General features: G+C 35.5%; 1 protein-coding gene across 10 annotated transcripts; it reads left to right on the top strand.

The window, feature by feature from the left end:
* Positions 1–421: 421 nt before the first annotated feature.
* On the top strand, positions 422–15,918 carry LOC135609293 (uncharacterized). Of its 10 annotated transcripts, none has more exons than XM_065102436.1 (16): positions 423–793; positions 2,063–2,378; positions 2,505–2,607; positions 2,798–3,047; positions 3,637–3,929; positions 5,858–6,607; positions 6,686–6,780; positions 6,881–6,940; positions 7,030–7,118; positions 7,203–7,268; positions 7,882–8,433; positions 9,977–10,048; positions 11,342–11,412; positions 12,167–12,224; positions 13,686–13,950; positions 14,892–15,918. In XM_065102436.1, exons 2-16 carry the CDS (start codon positions 2,198–2,200, stop codon positions 15,611–15,613), a joined length of 3,627 nt encoding a protein of 1,208 aa, XP_064958508.1. In that variant the 5' UTR covers positions 423–793; positions 2,063–2,197; the 3' UTR covers positions 15,614–15,918. The 10 variants fall into 10 exon arrangements, with proteins under 10 accessions (XP_064958485.1, XP_064958495.1, XP_064958508.1 ...); XM_065102428.1 differs by having other exon boundaries at positions 425–793; positions 2,063–2,607; positions 7,882–8,136; positions 8,212–8,433; XM_065102444.1 differs by having other exon boundaries at positions 427–793; positions 2,230–2,607; positions 7,882–8,136; positions 8,212–8,433.
* Positions 15,919–18,154: the final 2,236 nt, after the last annotated feature.

Below are 18,154 nucleotides of genomic sequence, written 5' to 3'. Positions count from 1 at the left end.
CAGAGTTGTAACTAGCATAAGCTGTCAAGACAAACATCCAATAATTTGGTGAGAGGCGATCGAGCCAGGAAACAACTATTGCTGCTCGATCATGACACGGAATCAGACAAGTAACTCAATAGAATACTTGCAACTGGAAATGGGGACAGTTTGCTTGCTCGTTTAAAATGGTTGAGGTCTGGGGTTAAATCATGATGTGACGACGATATAATTAAAAAGAAAGGTTATTAAAAGAGCATTTTAAAAAATCCTACTAAGAGATGTAATATTTTCAATAATGTCCAGATTTAAAGTCACACACTTCACGGTAGAAGTCCATTGCATCCTCGAAGAATGTGAGATATATTGAACTACAATTGCCACTTAAAACTTTATTAAATTACGATTGCGGCTTAAACTAGCCATGCATGTATCACATGGCAACACAGCAATGGTAAATAGCATGAGTCTCCAGCGCACCGCCAGCTGCGAACGCTCACAAACCGGTCGCTTTTGACCGTCAAACTACGTCCAAAGCGTGAGATTATATCGCTGCTTCCGACTCCAAGACTGTCGCATTTCTTTCTCCCCAAACCGACCCTCGAATCGCTGCCGCTGCTGCTGCTGCTGCTTCTGCGACCCGCCTCGATCTAAGAGGGTTCGATCGATCCCGTCGATTGTTTCTTCTTGCTGCTTCCTTTCGATTCTTTCTTGGACCCCGCCGATCTCTCTCCGCTCCGTGCTCCACTCGTGGGGATCGTTGAATAGGAATCAAGAGTCTCATCAAAACCTAGCGGCGGTTAGCTGATCTCAGGTGAGCTCTCCTGTTGTCGCCTCTATTCCGAGTGATCATCTTGTTTGCTTCCATTTGAGGTGGATTCTGACGAAATTTTACTTATTATCTGTGTTTGTATGATTGCCTGATAGTTGAATTGTTGATAGGATGAAGCTGATTGCTATTTTACTGGTGGTTTTACTGATTTCCTTGAAAGATGTTGGGGTTTCAGTGGAATTTAGATTCAGACAGAGACCGAGAACAACGTGGGGGTGTAAGGTGCTGTGTCGATCGTCATTATATATATATGTATATATATATGTATATATATATGTATGTATATATATATGTATGTATATATATATATATGTATGTATATGTATATGCATATACTTGTATGTATATGCATATACATATACATATATGTATATACATATACATATACATATATATCGGACGTGAGTTTAGGACAATAGCCAGAGTCATGGATATTAGTGCAATATTCGAATTTGAATTTTTGGTCAACCTTGATCTTTTTTTATAGGATAAGATCATTTGAGATGGATTTGGGCCATGAAATGTTCAATGGTTTATCAGATTGTAATGATCAGTTTGCAATCAGATTTCTGTTTATAGTAGTTGAATCCATGGATTGGTGATCTTATTATGGGAAGTATCTTTGGTGGGGCAATGAGTTCTCAAGTGAAATCTAGGTTTCAGTGTCATTTTTAATAAAAAATGATTTACCTTCTTAATATGTTAATCAATTATGCTTTTGCTTTTTTTTTTTTTTTTATATGATGGAAAGAAGGCAGTCTAAGGATCCTTTAAGGATATTTGTTTTCTTCTTTTCAATCTCTGAACCTTTCCTCAATATGGTAGTTTGTTTTGTGCTGTATGTTGTTTTATTGCTCCAGATTTTCCCGCAGCAGTGCTGCTGCAGAAGCTCTCAGTGTGTGCTAATTGACATGCAGTTAGGTTCCTACACCAGTTTGTTGTAATTAAAAGTATACACTGAAATGAGTGGAGAAGGGAAATCAAGTCGAAATAAAGAGAGCACAATAAACAACAATGTTATGATCATATTTTGAAATGCTTTAAATTTATGTTCACAATTTTTATTTAGAACATGTAGAATACCTGTCTTTTTCAGTTAATTAAAATTTGACATTAAGAGCTATAGTTCATCATTTTATAATGATTGAATATGTGTAATTCTGTGTTATTGTGTGTGCTTTTAAGTTTGTTGGCACTCATCTGTTATCTTCTCTTCCACTGATTTTGCATGAAAAATGCAAATTATGGCAGTTGTTACTGCATTCACTAATTGATGACCATTGGTTTTAGCCTTTACTGAATTCTGGCGATTCTTCTTCTTTTTTTTTTGGATGAAAAATTGTCCATGACTTTGGTTTGCAAAAAGAGTCTCAAGAGATTCAAAGAATGGCAGCTAATCGCTTTGACTATTCCACCAGCCCTGATGGTTCAACCTACTCAAATGGGCAACGTGGACCTTATACAACCAGTTCGATGGAAAGATTAGGGAGCTTCCATGAGGTCATCGATGTTTGCATCCCATCACCACTCACAAGCATGCCAAGATCTACTTCCATACCATCTCAAGGCGAAGCATCTAATCTTTGTCAATCGCTTATATCTGACCTGAAAGTTTCTTTATTTGATCATAAGTCTCCTCGACCAGGAGAGCTAAAGAGAGAAATAAGTTCCATCTTTGGCATCTCCTCAGCAGAATCTTTGGCTAAAACAATTTCCGCAAGACACTTGCCTTCTTCATCTGTTGAGGACATCAAACGAATGAAGATTAACCTTCATGAGAGTTCTGTTAAAGCGAGGTATTTCTTGTTTACTTTCAATCAAAGTTTTGCTTTTTTATATCATTATGAAGAGGCTGACATTTTGTTGCATTAAATGTTTCTTCTTCCATTTATAATGTTCTGAATTGTTCTTGTGCCCAAATTTTCTGCTGCTCACTCTGCTATAGTGCTTTTAATGAGCTGTTAATCTCTGTGCTTTGTGTAAAAGGAATCGTGTAAAAGCCTTTAGTGATGCTGCTTTGAAAATTGAGAAGCATCGCCATAACTTATCAAGGAAATGTTCCCAACAAAATATTTCATCAAGCGAGAGGCCTATGGCATTGACGCCAGGAGGAAATATTTCTAAGACAACCCCTCAAGGCCTGCCAACTGCAGCTAGTCTTGAGCCTGGGTTACTGAAGTCAGATGAAAGGACCAAGAGTGCTCTATCAAACAGACGAATACGAACTACATTGATGGTATTTTGAATTTTATTTTTCACATTTTGTAAAACTTTTCTTCCTGCTATGATTTTTTAAGGTAATCTATATTTGAATTTCTGTATGTTTTGTACTGTTAATTAACTAAATTAGATGCTTTGCCTACATGCACCTTAGTCTTTCCAGATCCACAAGTGGCAGGAGCATTTTGGGCTGTGCTTGTATATTGTAAACTAATTCCTTATGAATAAGATGAATTTAATGTAATTTGTTGTTTGCTTATGGCTTATGCTACATGATTATATCTCATGTTATATGTCTCTATCATACAGATTGCAATTTGTTAATGAAATTTTCTTCTTTCATTCTTCGACTCCTTTCTCTATTTTAATTTTTTTCTGTACCCAATATGTGCCAGAAAATTTGTGACACTATTTTAATAGGAAAGTGTTGCTAATATTTTTCTTGAAATAACTTTTCTAAGCTCATTCATATTTAGTTGCAGTAGGCAATAGATACCATTTGGACTCCTTAAATCTTGCAACATTATGTACTTTTCAAGTATGTTGTTCATTGTTTTATTTTCACATTTTCATCATTGAAAGAAATATATATTTTTCTCTATTAGAAGGATGCAAGAGATAACAGTATTGGCAGATCATCTGGGTTGCTGGATAGGGATAAAGATGTCACCAAATTTGCAAATGGTAATTCTGCACTAACAGAAGAAAAAGCTCGAGTACTACCATGTGCTGATGGTTTGGCAAAGTCCAAGATGAAGAAGAAGCGTTCAATCGTTAAGTCAGATATTTCTACAAGCATAGTTTTGGCTAGACCTCCAAATGGTGATTGTGAACCTAAACAACGAGGAATACAGCAAAAGCTTGATGGCAAACCAAAAATGAACAACCACACTTTCAGGTTTGACTTGATATGACATTATGAGAACTTAGTTTGTGTATTGATGGTGATTTCATGCTTTATATAGGATACCAAAATAGCAAGGCATTTCATAATAAATTTCCTTTCATCTCCAGATGATACCTAGGCAATTTTGGACCAGTTTTACATAAAGACATTGTTTTAATACTAAGCCAATCAGATTATGTTGTGTTAAAACCCTAGTGTCACAACTAGCACTTTTGGTTACAGCACTCTGTGTGTCTTGTCTTGGTCAATTTCCAAGGGCACATGGAAAATTTGCTTCTTTGCCCCTGCCCCCTTTTAATTCTGTGATCAGACATGTTTACTACTTTGAGGTCTATAACTTTGTGATTCTCTGATGTGCTCCAATTTTCAATCAATTTGATTTGCTTAAGGTTATGTGTGTCTCAAAGACCTTTTCTCTACCTCGTTTGACGTTATAGTGGAGATCCTAATTCTTTGATGTCCTAAATGTCACTATCTAACTAGTTATACATTTGAGAGGACTTCTCATTTTCTAATTTTCAGGGTTCCATCATCAGTATGTTGTTAACCTCATACATGAATCCCTAATTGACAGAGTTCTCTGTAGTTTAGGATCTAGAGGTCCTGAGGAAATAACTAAATGAAAATTTTGCACATAAGGATAAAGGAAATTCCTAGGTCTTATCGGATTTCAAGTTTATGTTGATACATTGTTTCGCTTACTTCATCAATATGAGAGGTGACTGTTGAACCCCAAATTTTATAATATTAGTAATTGTTTTTTTGGTTGAAGCACACAAGTTAATAGTATAAATTTCAAATCAGGATTGGTTTTATGGCATTCTATCATGCTCTGATTAGTAAGCTAGCATTTTGTGTTGATGGCATGCGCTGTGCGTATCTTCTAAGGTTTTGAGGACGATTGGCAGTGCCCTCCTCTGTCAAGTCCAAGCTTCTCTTATTCGACAAGGTCATCAGTTATTGACACTTATTGTTTTTTGTCATAATTGAGGAAACAAGCACAAAGTTAAATAACAAGATGTAGTATATGTTTGCATCAACTGATTTATATCAGGGCATGCCCAGTTTGCATTTGGGAGCTGATATTACATGTAGGACAAAAATGAGGGAGGTTAAGGGGGTTTCACATTGTATAGATTTAAAAAAGTTGGTTTTACATGGTGCTGGGAACAGAATACACCTAAACTAATGTGTGTGCATGGGTTTAAAATGGCACTGTGCCTGCTGTTGATATCAAGCCGAAAGTTGATGATATGTCACACCTGCAGTCCATACCAACAAGTAATTGGAATTCTTCATGCATTTCAAATCATATTCATATGTATACTTCCTGTTAAGAAATGAGATTTGGCATAATCAATTTATCATTTGGAAGTAAGGATTAAAGTGTTTAAATGCATGAAGAATTCCAATTACTTGTATAGATTTGAAAAAGTGGGTTTTACATGGTGTCGGGAACAGAATACACCTAAACTAATGTGTGCATGGGTTTAAAATGGCACTGTGCCCGCTGTTGATATCAAGCCAAAAGTTGATGATATGTCACACCTGCAGTCCATACCAACAAGTAACTGGAATTCTTCATGCATTTCAAATCATATTCACATGTATATTTCCTGTTAAGAAATGAGATTTGGCATTATCAATTTATCATTTGGAAGTAAGGATTAAAAGTGTTGCATGCCAAGTCCGTTCTATCATGACTTGGTGGCTCAGTAGTACTGATTTCTGTATTATGTCGGCACATGATAAGTCCCCTGTAGGGAAATTGTTTCATGTCAACCCCATGCCACCCATTGGCATGACATGTTCTGGTCCTCTCTATTGCCGGAAGACACCAGCATATGCATGATCTTTACACTCGTTCAAATTGTATTTCTTTTGTTATCTTATATTCCTGATGTATTTCCTTGCTTTAGTTTCAGATCCAGTGAATGTGAAGAAAATTGTTGTTCTAGCCCTACTTCTAATGCAAAGATACCTCCTCGAGGACCAAGATCAACTTCAGGTTCCTTGTCAAAGGCATCTAGGAATTTTCCACAAAATTTTAAAAACTCTGATGGTTGGGAGCCTCAATGTATTAGCAAGCTCAATTCAGTCAATGGGGCCATCAACCGCAAACGGTCTATAAGTGAACAGTCATCATCTCCACCTGTAGCACAGTGGGTTGGACAAAGGCCTCAAAAGTTATCACGTGGTGCAAGAAGATCAAATTTAAGTCCCCTAACTTCCAACCATCTTGACACCCCTTCTTCAGATACAGTAGATGACTCTATCAGCATAGAGGGTAGCTCAGGATTTACAAGACGGTTATCTTCTAACACTGTTCAAGTTAAGTCAAAGGGTGAAAAGATACCATCAGAGTTGTTGTCAGAAAGTGAGGAGACTGCAGTTGCTGTAAATAAAAGAAAAGAGAAAATTAAGAAATCTGAAGTAGAGGAAAATGTTAGTCAGACTCTACAGAAAGTTGTGACACTGGCATCAACTTCTAAAAAAAGAAAGCTGGCTGCTCACAGGGATCTTGGATTTGGTGTCCACAGACAGGGAAGGGTTGTACGAGGTTTAATGCCCAAAGGATCTGGCATACGTGCCTTGATGGAGAAGGCAGATAATGCTGCCTCTTTATCACAGGCAAGAACTTTAAGAGTTGGTTCAGAGAGGATTGAGAGGTAATAAAAATTATCTCCACCAATTAAATTTCTGTTGACTCAAATCGTAGGGTTTAACTGTCATGTCATTTTAATCAGCAAAACTGGTAGGCCACCCATCAAAAAATTGTCTGAACAAAGGGGACGCTCTTATCCACGACACTTGATGAACGATGCTTCTTTAGACCTTTTTGGTAAAATTATTATTGGAATCATATCATTGAAACTATTTATTTCTCCAAAAGCATTCATATGCATAGGACATACTTTTGATTGTTAATTTATACATTTCAGGGAAACCCATTAATGACCATGAAGTGCTTTTAGCTGCAGCAAGTGCTGCTCTGGATACAAGTAGCACATTTTCCACAAAAAATCTTGTCTTTTCCTTTGCAATTCTTGAACCAATATTTGTATTTCAAGTTTATAATAAAATTATGCAGGGGGTGCTTGTCCCAGTACATTTTGGAAGACAATTGAGCCCATTTTTCGGTTTTTGTCTTTACAAGATGTCACCTTTTTGAATGAACAGGTAATAAAAGGCCAAATCTCTTGTTTCATATCTTTCAGATAACTTCATGCGCTAATGTTGATTTTCCCAAACTACTCCAACCAGATTCATCTTATTAATGAATCTACTTCAGTGGGCCATGTTGCAGAAAATGATGACCATATCTTGAAGGTATTAAATTCCTCATAAATTAAGTAATGGTGTATCCCATTCAATTTGACCTGTCCATCTGACATTGTTCTAGTCACATTTGATTATGAACTATTTGCAATCCTGGTTGCCAAGTTGCAGACCAATGCATCATGCTCACATATTAAGCCTTGAACAGGCTCGGGCATGCCACTGGTGCATCTTGTGCAGTGCAGCACAGCAAGTGACACATAATTTGTGGATTCATGTCGAGATATGTTCAGCATGAGTCTCATGAGTACTTGTTTAGATACTTGTTGGTTACTTGCTTCTATTTCATATCTGCTAGCTTTATGTCTGCCATTTCATTGTAGCAATGCAAAATTTCTTTTAGAAGTAATTAGTAGCTGTATTTGTATCCAATGGCATCTTATTTTGTCCTCAATGGTGGAAAAATTCCGTGTAGCCAACCTCATATATAGGGACTGTTTGGCTTATTGTTGTTGTTGTCGTCATCGTTGTCATCATTTTTTTTAATATTCTTAGTGTTAGAAATTCTCTTCTTGAAATTATTATTCTTTATTTTATACAAATAAATTTATTGATTTCTTTTTAATTTCTGCCATAAGAAAATTTTGGTTGCCTTTCTTCGTAGGGGGATCTAAAATATGTCCCACTGCAGTCAACTCCAATCAATAGAGATTGCTATGGTATTGCAACCAATGGTTTTGGAATTAATGAATACGAGAAGGATCTAGGGTTTATTTGGCCAGAAGAGCAAGTTGAACCTTTTCTAGAGCAATTATTTGATGGAATTGGGAAGCAAAGAGGGATTTCAATTTGCCAAACACTTCTTTCAGCTATTATTGAAGAAGAGGAGATCGAAAATATAAACATTGGCAACTTCAAAGTTAGCTTCTTCAATTCTTATGGAAGTTGTTTTGAGCTTGAGGTGGAGACTAAACACAATGGCCTGGATTTGCAGACATCAAGGACAATGGAGTCTGCTGAGAGAGGTGTGGCTAATGGTTTGAAGGTCAATGCTGTTTGGAGGTGCTATGATCAACTAGCACATCAGAAATTGGGAGGTAATGGTACATTTCTAGAGGCTAGCACATTATGCACCCAATTCCAGTACAATCAAATGTGCATCAATGATAGAATCCTCTTGGAGCTCAGTGAAATTGGACTCTACCCAGATCCTGTGGTATGTGCTATTGGTATCTAAAAGCATGTTTTCATTGTTTAAAATAGAAGTTCTGGATGTTTCTAATTTGACTTTGGAGTTTTGGTGCGATGTTGTTGTCATAGGCACAAACTGTCACTAGCTCTAAATAGTTATGCAGACATACAAATAATTTAGCCCAATATAGCCATTTATGTAATTTCTGCTCTTCCATCTGAAGTTTGCCATTTCTGTGTGATCAATTTATGTATTTTCGCTTACATCTAACACAAGGTTACACTTACATCTATTACCACTTTGATCTTGTATTTGCAACGGCACTTTTTTTTTGTTGATTCCATTTTTGTGGTCCTTTGGCGTTGATGAAGCTGTTCTTTTCCTTCTAGAATTTGTCTGTTGTCTTTTTTATACATTGAAGCTTTGCCATATACTGAACAGGATTATTTGCTAAATTCAATCCTGTGATGGCTAGGTATCCCCTCTTGCATTTCTGATGTGATCAACACCATTTCCTTTGACAAATATTCTCATTTTCATACCCATCATCTTCTTTAGTTGTAAAGGTGCATATATTGTATATACCAATACCAAAAAAAAAACACACTTCTATTGATATTAACAAGAAATCTGAACTTTGTTGCTATTAACGGATAGTATAATTTGCTTTCATATTTATTTTAATATGAAGTAGTTGTGATATTATTTTGAATCAGATATAAGGCTGAGGCAGATGAGACTCTTACATGAGTCAGATATCACCAAATAATAATCTAGTATTGTACTCTAAAAAATGGCACTAACTAAAACCCACCATGAGTCCGATATAAGGCTGTGGAGACCATAAAGCAAAGAGAGGGAGAATGAGAAAATGGAGAACACATTGGACCAAAAAAATTGATAAATGACATCTTAGGTTAAAGTAAATTCAGCACTTTGGCATATATTTGGAACGAAAAAAGATGGAAGTAACCTATACAACTATTTGGAAGATATAATCAAGGTTTGTCGTACCGAGGCATACCGCTCGGTACGGACAGTATGTACCGGTCCGATAGAAGATCAGTATAGGTGGTACATCAATATGCCCTGGTATACCATATGTCAGTACACTTAATATGTATCATACCAACAACTGGTAGGTACACCGGTATGGACTAGTAATGCGAACTATGGATATAGTAGCAATAATTTGAATGTAAATACTGATTGGTTTGTGTCATATATATATGTATATGTAACAATACAAGATAGACCCAGTCAGATGGAAAAATGAATTTGCATGATCTTACCCACCCTTTCACCCGTAATGTTATCCTTTTCACTCTGGTTAACTTGTCGTAGTCTTCTTAATATCTGACTCGTTTTAATTTCCTGTTGTTTAACCTCATTAATTATACAACTGGTTCTTCTTGAGCCAGATTATTGAGTATCATTCGTAATGGTGTTTCCAAATTCATCTTGTTATTTGCAGTGCGTATAATTTTTGTCTAAGTTGTGGCTTAGATTTGCATAATAATTTGAAAAAGAATTGTACTATTTGACATCTATATACATTATGTTCCAGCCTGACCTAGCACAGAGTGAAGATGATCTCAGTAGAGGAATCAATAATCTAGAGAAAAAGCTTTATGAGCAGGTACTCTATGTAACCATCAAGGCCATTTTAAAGAGATTTTTTTTATTTGTTCAGGGTCATGCTTATGAATATTTAACTTGTTTGCTGCCCCTCATGCATAATCTTTGGTGGCCTCTTGTAAAGTGGCAATGCATATTTTTTTATCGTGGAGATTTCTCTGGTGGACTTTAGGTGCTCTTTCTTTGGGGTGTTTGGTTATTTCTATGAACATGAAATTCTGATTTGTATTTTTTTTTTTTTAAGCCAGGATGGTTTGATTATTCTAGCATTACAAATTGCATTCTACAAGTGTGAGAATGTAACATAATTTTAGATGCAATCAGAAAAGACAAGGCCTTTTTTTTCTGGTTCCATAAAGTCCGTAAATATTTTCACTGGCAAAGGAGTGCTTGTACTTCTAGGCTGATAGGCATACACGGTATTGCAAGCTGTTGATATGCTAGGACTTCATAAGAGTGCTACTGAGACCATTCTACATCATCATGTCCCAATTACTAGATGTTGAGATTGACCAATCCTTTGGCTACAGTCAATAACGAGGGAGGCTATTCTTTTTACACAATCAGTTTCAGAAAGTGAGATGCATAACTCAACCTACCATCTTATTTTGTAGTCTTTTTTCCAAAATTTTCAACCAATTTGACTTTCTAAGAAACTGATATTATTTTATTACGAAAACCTTGTTCATCTTTTTTTCTTTGCTTTGAACATGAATTATTACAGTTGCACTATCATCCTTCAATTTATAACTCTTACCTGCTTTCTTTATACTCACCTACTTAAACAGCGATGTTCTTGTCTTGATATATTCTATATGCGATAGAATCTGTGTAACATTGAAACTAAGAGACTATTTATACATATATTTGATTTAGTTAATCAATTATCTCCCTTATTCATGCTCAACAAAAAGGTTCTCTATAATGTGTGTTGCTTGCTTAAAATCTCAATTTTCAAGTCATATTTGATAGTAGTGCTATTTTCAGTTGCTTGTAAAGGCTTCTGATTATGACCCTAGATGGTATACAGTTTGAGAATGAAGGTTCTCTAACGAGATGCTGATGCAAGTACCTGTAGTAATATACTAGTAAAACGCCTCATGCTAGAAGATCTGATATATTGTATAGACGTACATGTTATACTTCTAGTTCTAGTGATAGTACATGGTGAAGTTCTCTTGTTTTCATGAAAGAAATATTTTATAGATATTGATTAGACAATGCATCTAATTGAATATTTCGACTAATCTTCTGCTTGTATGATAATAATGCATTTTTATACTGGTTGGAAAAGGTATTGAAGAAGAAGAACATCCTCAGGAAACTAGAGAAGGCTGTAGTGGAAGCAAAAGTGTCTCAGAAAAGGTATGTAGCATATTCTAGGGAAACTCTATGTTACTCATCTTTCTTTATCGTATTTATAGAGATTCAATCTCATCCTTTTGAATCCATTTATTGTTTTTGAGTACCCAATCAATCTGATTGTAATATCATAATAATAGGTAGAAATTGAATGAAATTTGATATTCCTTATAAGACTAAGCCTAAATGACATTTGGGAGTGCTTTAATCAATTCATTTCCATTTGTACATGTCTGAAATTGGAACTTGCATAAAAAAATGCTCTTCATTTTTCTATCTCATTTCTGTTCATACTTATGAAATACATATATGGAGTTGGCTAAAATTTCATAGTTGCTCGATTGATCTGTATGGTCTGATAAATGGTGAGCTAATAATGGGATCTTTCAAAATTCAGGAAGCTTAAGATTAAGATGCTCCAGAATGATAGAAACAAAGGAATATCCACAATACTTGGATTTAGTCAAATCCAATTTGAGGGGTTTGTAGGTTCATTAATGAGAGCTTGATGGATGGATTCCATAAGTAAACAAATTTTGACGATGCATATCAACAAATTGAATTTAAATTATTTGTGGAAAGATATCAATTGGTAGAACCCTTGATAAACGAAAGAGATGCTGTGTATGTTAAAATAGTTTTTTTCTATTTGAACTAATCAAATATTTTAACTTGTCTCAAGTTGTTTGTGATATGTATGATTTGCTTTGATTTTCTCTTATTTTTTCTCTTCTTGACTACTATCCTCTTTTTGCAGGGAACTTGAGTATATTGCTTTTGACAGACTTGTAGCAATAGCATATGAGAAATATATGGTATCTCCTAACTTTTTTTGCTCCTCTCTTCTGATCATATTTCTATGTGGCATCATGTTGTACATCCCAAGATAGGGAATGTGTTAGGCTCAAGTATGATCCTCTGATTAGTTAGTTTCAGGAAGACATTAATATGGTATTGGAGGTCTCCAGTTACATTCTTATTCATCAATTCCGGCCATCTGTAAGTAGACAAATGTTGACCCTAATTATTGATAAACAAATGTTGACCATGATTTCTTGTTCCTATCTGGAGATGAACATTGTTAGAATATAAGTTTCTATTAGTGACCCTCCTTGGGTATTTAAATAGCTTTCAGATTCCACCTTAACATCAAGAGGTAGAAAGTAGACAAATGTTGTTGCAGTCATATTGCATTTGTTATTTATCTGGCATTGCTTTAGATGAAATGCCCTCCTTTGACAAATGGCATTATTAGATTGTTTAGGCTGCTTGATGAAGAGTTCATATTATGGAAGTACTTTCTGTTTAGCACCGTAGTATTTGGTGATACACCATTTTTTTAATAACCAGTTACATCCAAAACAAAACTAGCAGCAGTGGTGTCTGCTGTCTAATAAAAAAAGTGTCTGCAAGTGGATTTGCCAAAATTTGCTTGCCTATGGGCTTCCAGGTTTCTCTTCCTAGAAATATGCTCAAACTTAACAGCTTTCAATCTCTCTTCTAAATAACAAATCTTAGCAATTGAAGATTGAAGGAACCATGGGGTAGTAGTCCTACCCTTTACGAAATTAGTAATCTCCAAAGCATCAGACCTAACCAGAATGTTTGCCAGATCTAGCTGCTGAGCCTTAGTCCTTGAAGCATGGCCATACATTCTGCCACACAAGAATTGTTTTCCTTGCAGTAACCTCCAATCCTATTGAGCTTCCATCCTCTCCTCTGAGTATGGAGACTGCATGTCATCTTTTTTATTTTTCCGGGAATGACAGACCGAGTGATTCTTCACTTAGGAAATTATGTAGATCAAAAACCTGGGCACTGCATCCTCAAGGATCCAACCCAAAACCTCTTCAAGATGAAGAGTAGAACCAATCACTTGGCTTAGGTCTGGTTGGTATTGTATATATTATGCAAGAATTGAAGGGTAACGTATATTATCATTTTCAAGTATTGAAGTTTACAACTCAATAAATTTTATTCAAATGTAGTTTATATCAAGATTTGTCATACCACTCGGTATGAGCGGTACATACCAGTCCAACAGGGGATCGATATGAGCAATACATCAGTATGCCCCCATGTACCATGTGTTGGTATGCTCGGTGTAACTCGGTACCGACAGTTGGTCAGTATACCAGTATGGACCGATAAAACAAACCATCGTTTATATTACATATAACTGTACCATTTTTTATTTTTATTTTCTAGTTTAAGTGATTATTTTGCCCCTGCAGTTAATATGATTATCTAATTAACATGACTTTTACATGCAACAGGCATGCAAGGGTGCTAATGTTTCTAGAAGCAAAAATGTGAATGAACTTAGCAAACATGCTGTATTATCTTTTGTAAGACAAACATTAACACGATGCCAAAAGTTTGAGGATACAGGAATTAGTTGTTTCAGTGGCCCGGCTTTCAGGGATATTTTCTACTCTGCATCTTCCCACTGCAGTGATTCAGAATGCACTGACTTCAATGGTGATGGAGAACCTGCTAATCATTACACCACTGTACCACAGTTGCAAAATAATTTCATAGGTAAAACAAATTCCATATTCATGTGTGCCACTGTAGCTTTTCTGCTGAATGTAGCTGTTCCTGTTCAATGCATGGTAGTGGGGCTTGCAATTGAACCAACCACTCATGAATAGTTCAAGCTTGGACCGATTCTGAGCTCAATTATGAGCCAGCTAGTCATTAACAATTAAAATATGCTTCAAACTTGTCTCAAGACAAGTCTGAACTCAGCTTGCTGCTATTGGGTTCTGCTTGAATTTGCTCAAAATTATATTGAATATGTCCATGTGTGTACATATAGACCTATATGCTAAATAACTGGTCTCAATGCCATCTTATGATATTATAAAATTTATATTCATTCACAAAAGTAGTTATTATGATTTTGGAATACATGCAACAGTTGTTTATTCCGACTTCAATTGCTTATTGATTAGTGCCTTTCATGTTTCAATAAATATATATATATATACATATTTTTATGATGATATGAATTTGTAGTAGACGCAGAAATAATATGGATATTGGTTCAGAAATAAGTCTGAAGCAAGCTTAAAACTTTAGATTGAAATATAATTGAATCATGTTATAAGTGAAATTTATACAAGTGACTAATGAAAAATGCAAGATATTAATTAAAAATGAAATTAGCTTATCAAGCTGCTCACCATAGGCTTGAATTAGAATTGGTATAATTTAGGCTGAACTTTTACAAAACAAGCCAAATTTTATCGTCTATCTATATACAAATTGATTCTAAGCCAAGCCTCACAAGGTTTTGTTTGTACAAGATCAGCAATCACACTCCTTCCTAAAGGATCAGCTGGTACTTTGTTTCAAGTTCTACAGTTTCCTGTCAAAGCTGTTATTTTTTTGTCTCAAGAATTTTATATATTAATCTATAGATTGGTTATTTTAGGTCATATTTTTGGTTGTTTATAAACTGTATATCTCTTTTGCAGATTGTAATTCTAGCCTGACACCAAAAAAAGGTCAGAGAGTTGCTAATGATAACAAGTATTCTGATGTTTTTGACTCCGTCAATCACTTATCAGAAGATTCACCTTGTAAGGAGGAACCATGGTCAAATAAAATAAAGAAAAGGGAACTACTGCTTGACAGTGTTGTTGGTAGTTCAGCTCACTGTTCCTTTCGGACACCTTCTGGTAATGGAAATTCTCTTGTTAATAGTACAAAGGGAAAGAGGAGTGAGAGAGATAGAGAGGGAAAGGCACTAAACAAGGATATATCCACTAGGAATAGCTCTGCTAGAATTGGTCATCCAGCTTTGTTCAATTTGAAAGGTGAAAGAAAGAACAAAACAAAGCCAAAACAAAAGATGACCCAGTTATCTGCTTCCATTAATGATCCTTGTAAGGCTGCTGATCTATCTGGTACAGTGCTGACTTCAACGAAACCATTTGAGGTAGTTGGTGGAGGTACCAAAAAGAATGATCTTGCCTTGCATTCACATTCTCTTAGGATGCAGGATAAATCAAATGATTGTGAGGTCATTGACTTGTCCAGTTTGCAGCTGCCGGAGCTTGATGTTGGTGATTTTGGAGGTAATGGACAGGATATAGGTTCATGGTTGAACATTGATGAAGATGGTCTGCAAGATCATGATTTCATGGGTCTTGAAATACCCATGGATGACCTATCTGAAGTTAATATGATGATCTAAAGTTGGTTTGTTTATTAGTTGGGATACCATCTGGCTGTCACTTCTGTAAGTACTCTATGGATTCTTCTGGGATGAAGTGCAGGAGGTGCAATTTTTTTCCGAACATTCTGAAGTTTTCTCCTGGTGTACCAGTTTAGTAACCTTAAGAATATCTTGTTTTTCAAGTTTAGAAACTTTGACTGTATATATCTTATTTTTCATTTACGTGTTCGTTAAGCAAGCTGCATTTCCTTGCTGGCTGTTGACCTGGAGATGTTTGTAGATACACATCTTAATAAAAAGATTATCATTTGTAAATATCTAAATTTATGTTTTGAAAGATTAATATTAAACATCTACTTTGAGGTTGATATTCCACTTGACTTCATATGTTGATATATTTCAAGATTTCCAACTTGATTGAAGAAAGTTTGCTTATCCTTTTGCTTCATGTATGCGTCGAGCACATTTGAAGTTTTCAGAGTTCACATATGGTGAGTTACTTGACCTCTAGTTCAAGAAGAATTATCTTGGCCTCTTAAACAAGTTCTTAGATGATCGATTTCTGCTATTAATTGTTAATTGCTCTGTTATATTGTTTCAGGTTCGGACTTCCTGTATCGAGAGAGGCTTCAACCACGACAATCACATCTCATTTGTCTAAAATTAGCATAACAGAGCAATAGCTAGGTATAGTGTCCCTAATCTTGCATGCTATTATTGTTACATCTGAAGCTTGAACATGAGATGCTGCAGATCTGTCCTTCTGGAGAGTTGTGATGTTCCCCACTTTGATATTACTGTATTATTATGTTGTGGGACACCCTCTACTTGGGATTACAGGATTACTTTTCCTTTTTCTTTGACTTGGGTTGACCAAAATCTAAGACATAATACTTGTGAAGCTAATCTGTGCATGTGCTAGCACATTCCATGGCATGCACTAATGAATCTCTCCCAAAGGTGCATACTACCTGTTCCTGGTTAGATGATACACTCTTATCACACATTGACAGACAACAGACGTGCAACAGAGATGCACCTTTTCCATTGGTTACCATCATTTTCCTGGCACATGATATGGTGTTATATACTGATACATTGCATTGCAAGTTTTTCGATACACATTTTGGTGCAATTCAAATAACTTTACTTCTCATGACTTCTGTCTTGATGTAAGTTTCACATTGCAATATTGTATGCTACGTTTGCTACTTAGCAGTAAATAGAAACTATATTTTTTTTGGTGAGAAATATCAATCATTTTTGTGTACCTGTGACTTCTTAATAACAATGGTCCTGACAGATTCAATATTGTTTGTCAGATTTCATCTGAAACATGTCTTTTTATATCTGTAGCTATATTTTCTATGATCTAGTGTGTAGGTGCTTTCTTTTGATAATCAAATTGTTCAGGGTGCATCTGATGTGTTCATTTTCTTTATTGTACTTATCCCTCATTATTTTCTTTTTCTATTTTCTATGAGACGTGAATCACTTCCAAGACAAGCATGGTTGTGATGCAAGCCCACTATATGACAGTTCTGCAACGTGGCGTATCAGAAGATTGTTGCGTTAGAACTACCAAGAGAATACAAGAAAATGGAGGTCTCAACACCCACCAGAGCTATGGCAGAAAGGATGGGTTTATGGAGTAATGTGGAGGTGTTATCATGATGGCTTTGTGTCACAGGAATAGCAAGAAGGCTGACATATGTTGCATTGTTTAAAATACTGGTCAGTCTGATACAGTATACCATAATATCAGACGGGGTTACATAACTATAAACCATACAGTTTACAGGATTTGGTTGTTGTTAATTCATAAACCAGTATCTTAGTCTGTATATCTTACACTGGTGCTTTACTTTTGAAGGAAGAGCTGATCTTTATTTCAGATTATCAAAGAAAAGTCAGTGTGATTTCTCTTCATATCCTGCCAGTGCTGTGAGTAAAACATGCTAAGCCCTATGTCAACTTGATCAGAAATTTACCTATACCAGTGTTCTTTCTTAGAATGCATATCATGCAACTTAGGTTTTCAGGTTTCTTGATTAATTTAGTCTACTACTTGCTTTTCTTCAGCAATGTTTTACAGGAGATGTACTATCTTACATCAAACTTTGGAATTGTACAAAGTCACTAGCTTTGATCTCTGGAGTCATTATCAATTCTTCATCTTACATTTACCTTGCACATTGCATTATTTGTTACTTTTGGTTTATTTTTAGTTGATTGCTTGATTAGCCATCCTACCGCTATCAGAATATATGCAGTATGAAGATGCTGACTTCCATCCAGATTTATACAACATTGTTATTGCATATTTTATGCTATGTATTTGCTTGGACCTAAGTCAACTTCTTCTCTTTCTTGCAATCTGCTTTTTCTCTGTTTTGCATCTTGTCAAATGGTAACATCTATAATAATTCTAATCTAGAATAGTTCTGATACAATTTTTCAATTATCAATGGGAAAAGAAAACAAATGTGAAAAAAAAATTAAAAATCAAATTATCGTTATGATTGAAAATCTTTGAAGATTCATATTTACAAAAGAAAT

Source organism: Musa acuminata, chromosome BXJ1-2 (assembly GCF_036884655.1).
Source record: "Musa acuminata AAA Group cultivar baxijiao chromosome BXJ1-2, Cavendish_Baxijiao_AAA, whole genome shotgun sequence".
NCBI lineage: Eukaryota > Viridiplantae > Streptophyta > Magnoliopsida > Zingiberales > Musaceae > Musa > Musa acuminata.
Note: the sequence above shows the minus strand (reverse complement) of the source record. Positions and strands in the feature narration are given on the sequence as shown.

Bases quoted from the DNA above. Each gene is read 5' to 3' on its own strand.
- LOC135609293 (XM_065102400.1), top strand. From the start codon at position 2,198: ATGGCAGCTAATCGCTTTGACTATTCCACCAGCCCTGATGGTTCAACC. The intron at 3,930-5,857 runs GTTTGACTTGAT...TCCTTGCTTTAG, and splicing joins ATGAACAACCACACTTTCAG to TTTCAGATCCAGTGAATGTG. The intron at 10,049-11,341 runs GTACTCTATGTA...TGGTTGGAAAAG, and splicing joins AGAAAAAGCTTTATGAGCAG to GTATTGAAGAAGAAGAACAT.